Source organism: Zingiber officinale, chromosome 1A, assembly GCF_018446385.1.
Source record: "Zingiber officinale cultivar Zhangliang chromosome 1A, Zo_v1.1, whole genome shotgun sequence".
In the NCBI taxonomy this organism is placed as follows: domain Eukaryota; kingdom Viridiplantae; phylum Streptophyta; class Magnoliopsida; order Zingiberales; family Zingiberaceae; genus Zingiber; species Zingiber officinale.
Genome location: NC_055987.1, coordinates 48309706 through 48316072, shown reverse-complemented (window position 1 = coordinate 48316072; position 6367 = coordinate 48309706). Strand labels below are relative to the sequence as shown.

Below are 6367 nucleotides of genomic sequence, written 5' to 3'. Positions count from 1 at the left end.
ACAACCCCAACAATAACACAAATGACTTGGGTAATAACTAAACTTCATTTGGACTAGTGTTTAACAAACAACAATATACTAAATTTGAGAGCACTTTTTCTAACATATAAATTTGACACTGCAGGCTTTTAAGATAATAAACAAGTACAATCATGGAATAGACGTTTATTTTGCAGAACTAATAATTACCATAAAAAGGTGCAAGCATTATGAGAAGACAAATATTAGCTTCAAAAATAAACAAAAACCAAAAGATTGGCAACGCGGCATAATAAGCACGAGGAGCTGCAAAGAGCCGCTGCCACTAATTTGTTCTTGACAGTACGGGCTTAAGGTCATAAACAATCCAAGTACCCAACACAAACCCACCTGATCGGAGCTGAAGAAACAAACCACCACAAAAATCCAAAAACAATAATATCATACAGCAAACATGATTATTTAGAAATCCTCTGGATCTTCCTCATCATCAGCACCTTCTGCCCCAACCTCCTCGTAGTCCTTCTCGAGGGCAGCCAAGTCCTCCCGTGCTTCTGAGAACTCACCTTCTTCCATTCCCTCACCCACATACCAGTGGACAAAGGCTCGCTTAGCATACATGAGGTCAAATTTATGGTCGATTCTTGAAAACACCTCGGCAACAGCAGTGTTGTTGCTGATCATGCACACAGCTCGCTGAACCTTGGCTAGATCACCTCCAGGCACTACTGTAGGTGGCTGGTAGTTGATACCACACTTAAAACCAGTAGGGCACCTTCAAAACATGAGAAATAATAGTCAATTGTAAAGCAGAACAAATTCAATCTTATAAAGGGCAGCATCTGATAGAAACTCACCAGTCGACAAATTGGACAGTTCTCTTGGTCTTAATGGTCGCAACAGCTGCATTGACATCTTTGGGCACAACATCTCCCCGGTACATTAAACAACAAGCCATGTATTTTCCATGCCTTGGGTCACATTTTGCCATCATGCTTGAAGGCTCAAATACAGCATTTGTGATTTCAGGAACTGAAAGTTGCTCGTGGTATGCTTTCTCAGCAGAAATGACAGGTGCATATGAGGAAAGCATGAAATGAATTCTAGGATATGGGACAAGATTGGTTTGAAACTCAGTTATATCAACATTAATGGCTCCATCGAACCTCAGGGAGGTGGTCAAAGAAGATATGACCTGAGAAATCAATCTGTTCAAGTTGGTATAAGTTGGACGCTCAATATCCAGAGATCTTCTGCAGATATCATAGATTGCCTCATTGTCCAAAAGAATTGCAACATCGGTGTGCTCAAGAAGAGAGTGTGTGGAAAGGACACTGTTATACGGTTCCACAACTGCTGTAGATACCTGCGGAAAAAATGTCACAGGATATGCCCACTTTGCCAAGTATGCGTATCTACAAAGCAACTGAATAAAAAATAGGCATCTACAATGGAAGCTAAGCAACTAGACGCTAACCATATAACTACATAAGGTTTGTGCAGATGGAAGTCGAATAATTTTACTTATGAAGACCACTATTCATTATGGCAGAGAAAAAATGGCATAGAAACCCACACACTAAAGTAGTTGTCAATACAAACACAATCTTAGAAGTTATTTTTAGGTTAATCAGATCACAACTACCAAGATGCAGATATCAGAGTGCTACATCTTTAACATCGGAGCTCCATACTAAACTGTCATAGATATTCAAAGGAAATTTCCAAGGTCAAATGAAAGAACCAACTGCAATTTGTAAGAAAATAATTTGACAAGCATTAACAAGAACCTAAGGCTACATAATAACATGCAATCTGAAGGCACCAAGGCGAACCTACTAGAGAACAACCAATAAGACAATATTTGATCTAAAACTAAGGATGCCTGCACAAAATTTTTCTAATACCTGAGGAGAGGGGTAGATTGTGAAACCCAGCTTTGACTTCTTGCCATAATCCACAGATAGCCTTTCCAAAAGCAAGGAACCCAAACCAGATCCGGTACCGCCACCAACAGCATTGAAGACTAAAAACCCTTGCAACCCAGTGCAGTTGTCAGCTAGTTTCCTGACACGATCAAGGCAGAGGTCAACAATTTCCTTTCCCACTGCATGTCACAAAGAGAATCGAGAATAAATTACATGCAAATGTTGTAATAGTAAGGAGAGGACTCAAGGACAAGTAAGATGAGTGTGTCTACCTGTGTAGTGGCCCCTGGCAAAGTTATTAGCTGCATCCTCCTTCCCAGAGATGAGTTGTTCCGGATGGAAGAGTTGGCGATAAGCTCCAGATCTAACTTCGTCAATGACAGTCGGCTCCAGATCCACAAAGATGGCCCTTGGCACATGCTTCCCAGCACCAGTTTCACTGAAGAAGGTATTGAAGGCGTCGCAGGCCACTCCTACAGTAGAATCACTAAAGAAGACGACCAAAACGTTAGACAAGAAAACAAAGGTCCTTCTTAAATGAAATTAACGCAGGAAATCGCGCTTATGTTGTTCTAGGTACAACTAGGAAAGAGTATCACAAGAAGTAACTGCATGTTCCTTAAATCTATGAAGCATCACGAGAAGGATACATTTTATACGTGAGCTAGAAAAGCCCAAAAATGAACTAGTTGAGTACCCAATGGACGGAGATGCTTATCCCAAACAGATCCGGAGAAAAGATCACCAATTTCACGCCATTTCATAAAATCATTTCCAGGGTCAAACCGATTTGAAAGAAAACCTTAGATCTCAAAAACGCATCTAATTTTCTTCCAAGTTAAAACCGTCTACCCAAATCTGAAAGACAACCCTCGATCTATCTATTCCAGAGACCGAAAACGCATCCAACTCTTTTCCCACTCAAACTCAGAGATCTACGGACAAAAAAAAAACAAGATCTAATAACAACGCGCTTGCAGTAAAAGAGGTCACCTGGCCATTATGCCATCGGGCTGGATGCCGTGTTCAAGGCAGTAGAGTTCCCAGCAGGCATTCCCGACCTGGATCCCGGCCTGACCGATGTGAATACTTATGATCTCCCTCATCGCTTCTGCTCGCCTCTCGCCGGTGATGAACCCTAGAAATCTAGACCGATCGGCGAGAAGACGAAAACCAGGAAGGGCCTCTTGAGTACTGACGCCAGTAAGGGAGCGGATATTTAATGGGCTGATTTCATCTGATTTAACAATTGCTTTCAAGTCCGAGAACCGTTGAGCCCCACGATGACAGGATGAGCAAACCTAGAAATCCTCGATTTATCTTGAAAGACGAAAATACCCTCCAGATATGGACTTGTATGAAACATTAAATAAAATTTTGTACGGAGATCAATTAATATTAAAAACATCCTAATTTATGTGTATTTTTAAGGCCTCTTCTCATCACTGGTGTATAAAAAAAAAAAAAAGAATATGCCCGTCCCAACGTCCCCGTCAATTCATCTCAGGATTAACATGAAGGAGATAAATCATAAACGATTACTAGTCTTTGAAATAGCGACTAACACATAAGGGAGATATTTACCTCGACTTTGTCGAGATTCGAATCCTAAATTTCATTAATGGCAACACCTCAGATACTAGTCACTAGACCCATCCAAGGAGACAGACCTCTCTCTCATCACGATGCAGCATTGGTTCAGTTTGCCTATATAATTTTATTTTAGAAAAATTACGGAACGCAGTGAAAGTAATAGAATGTTCAACGGAAGGTAAGTTTTAAAATTAATAAATCAAATGTCTAATTTAATCTTTACGCTTTATATTTTTTTCTATCTATCCATGCGATTACTGCACTTAATTCAGGTTTACAAAATTCTTATTATCAATATAACGTATCGAAACAATCAATGAATGTAAGAACTAGATGAATATATAGAGTTTGATTTTGTATAATTTTGAGTTATATCAGTTGATTTCAATTAAAAATGATTAATATTAAATCATCTATATGGGCAGTTGATTAGATGATGATATATTTGTTATAATATAGCAGGGATCCACGGAGTATATTCTCAGGGAAAAACTCTTTTCATCCTAGTTATTTGTCAATGATTTATTTTTTTTTCACATAACCTAGAGACGAATTGTGAAGGGTCCCTGAAATTAGCATAATCATCTTTGAAATTACATGAAATCAAGTTTTATGTTCTCGATTGGTATATTGTAACAATTGATTTAGAAATTATTCATCATCACAATAATGTCCCGAATCGATTGTTATATTATAACAATTGATTGAGTAGGAACAAACGAACGGAGGGATAAAAATAAATTTAGATACGTGATTTAGTAATTTTAAAATTTACCAATTATTCAATAATTTTGATTAGGTTTATTAATTTGTAGCTTTATTTTTAACGACGACACATCATATTCAATTCATAATGATACACGGGTCATCGCACACACATAATATAATTCATAGATATTTATAAATTAGTGCCCTATTCACATAAATTAGATTTGATAAGGGTGCATCAAACTCATGCAATAGTACAACGTAAGGGTGATACTTGAGAATTCCAACAACAAACTACTGTAACAGACCCTCCCTCATAAAAAAATAATTAAATTTTTTATATCATATATTAAACTAATAGAGACGAATGTTACACTTGATCTTAACCAAAATATCCAGAAAATATACTTTCTAACGTCGCCGACCCAAGGTACTTATAGAAGTTTCTTTGTTCGCATTGTTATCAATCCTAAAATGTACCATGATAGTGTAAAAGAAAAAAGGACATTAATATAATTTTATTTTGTGTTTTATCAAAATTAGTTAGTAAAAGTTTAGAGTCTTAATTAAATGGTAAGGTGTTTAATTTTAACTATAAAATCCCTTTATGTCATATTTTGATTTTAGGGAAGGGTGCGACAATTTAGCTGGAAAATGAAGACTAAAGTAAGAAAGCAAAACAAATTTAAAAATTAAAATATTAATAGTTCGATAAACAAAGGAGCCGACGAGGAGCACGTGACGACTGAACGATGGCTTAAAATAGCATCAGCCCGGAATGACACGGAGCCAATCTCATCCGTTTGTTATCATGTGAAAAGTTGACTCTATCAAATTTAGGGTTTACACATGTATCCTGTATAACAATAGAAAATGTGTATGTAACCTAGCTATAAACATTCATATTTTACGATGTCGAAATAAGAATTCAATTTCTAATTGACTACTCATGTTTATCATTAAAGCGATCAAGTCGATCCATGATGGGTAGGTCAGCACATGATGGGCTGGCTATTTGACAGGATAAAACGGGCCAACTTATCATCTTGGTTCAACAACAATAGACATACAGGGGTTGAACTAATTAGCAGCATATTTTGTACCCATTAAAAATCGATCCAGAATTTATCTATGATAACATCCCTTGATGAATCATCTACGCCAATCTATGAGAGCTAAGAGAGAGTCATCGTCATCCTCCATGAGGTTGATTGTGGAGTTAATGGACAAGTCCCAAGCACGCTTGTTGAGGCGACAATGGCTCGCGACGCGACTAGGAAAGTTAGGGTGTCTTGAGATCAATTCTTCTGTTCCGAAACTTTCTTTGTCCCTTTGTCCCACGCAGTAAACGACAACATGGAACAGTGTTTCTCGTGAGAAACACGTGACACCGAAGACCAAAGAGTCAAAATCATCGAAAACATCTTATGCGAGAAACTTGTTCGCGACGCTGCCCTCTCTGTGCCCTAACAGTCCTTCCCACGGCGTCTGTCCCGACGAAGGCCCACCAGTGTGAAATCCCATCGTCTTCCAACTGTCGACGGCAACAAGCGACACCATCGACAGTTGAATCCCGACACAGCCCTCTCTGTGCCCTAACAGATACTCCTTCTCACGGCGTCTGTCCCGACGAAGGCCCGCCGGTGCGAAATCCCGTCGTCTTCCAACTGTCGATGGCAACCGGTTTCCGTGGAGGCTGCTCCCTTCTCCTTCCCACCTTCGACGGTATTAGAGAATTGATCATGAGTTTAAACTTCTGTCTTTCTTTTCTTTAATTTTTACTTTTTAGTAACTTATTCATGGTCTTAATCCTCACCCAACTTAGCCCTGAGGTTGCATGTTACTTAGATATGGTTACATGTATCCAACATATGAACTGTTGTATCCAACATATGAACTGTTCTAGTTATCCTGCATAGTTAGTTCTAGAAATTTTTTGGGATCGTTCCTAGCATGTTAAGTTTTTGGAGTAACAATAGCTCAGTTAAGTCATAATAATTGTAGGTCAGTGCAGAGAAAAGGATAGCAGACAAACCAAAACGACCAAATTATACTCATAGCTTCACCCCATTCGAATCACTGCTGATCCAAAATAGCACCGATTCTTTAAAAACATAACTTTAATCAAAGTTGCTTAACTTTTTAATCTAAACATTCTC

The 6367-nt window shown here is 38.4% G+C and overlaps 1 protein-coding gene and 1 pseudogene across 1 annotated transcript; both read right to left on the bottom strand.

Moving 5' to 3' along the window:
* Positions 1-207: 207 nt before the first annotated feature.
* Positions 208-3130, bottom strand: LOC122024573 (tubulin alpha-1 chain-like). Its single transcript, XM_042583232.1, has 5 exons — positions 2901-3130; positions 2180-2394; positions 1887-2086; positions 837-1345; positions 208-754 (listed from the first exon to the last, which is right to left on the bottom strand). Exons 1-5 carry the CDS (start codon positions 3011-3013, stop codon positions 442-444), a joined length of 1350 nt encoding a protein of 449 aa, XP_042439166.1. The 5' UTR covers positions 3014-3130; the 3' UTR covers positions 208-441.
* A 1306-nt stretch (positions 3131-4436) lies between these two features.
* LOC122039398 lies at positions 4437-4614 on the bottom strand (annotated as a pseudogene).
* Positions 4615-6367: the final 1753 nt, after the last annotated feature.

Coding starts and splice junctions, on each gene's coding strand:
- LOC122024573 (XM_042583232.1), bottom strand. CDS start 3,013: ATGAGGGAGATCATAAGTATTCACATCGGTCAGGCCGGGATCCAGGTC. Junction 2,395..2,900: donor CCCGATGGCATAATGGCCAG/GTGACCTCTTTT, acceptor CGTCTTCTTTAG/TGATTCTACTGTAGGAGTGG. Junction 1,346..1,886: donor CAATCTACCCCTCTCCTCAG/GTATTAGAAAAA, acceptor TTTTTTCCGCAG/GTATCTACAGCAGTTGTGGA.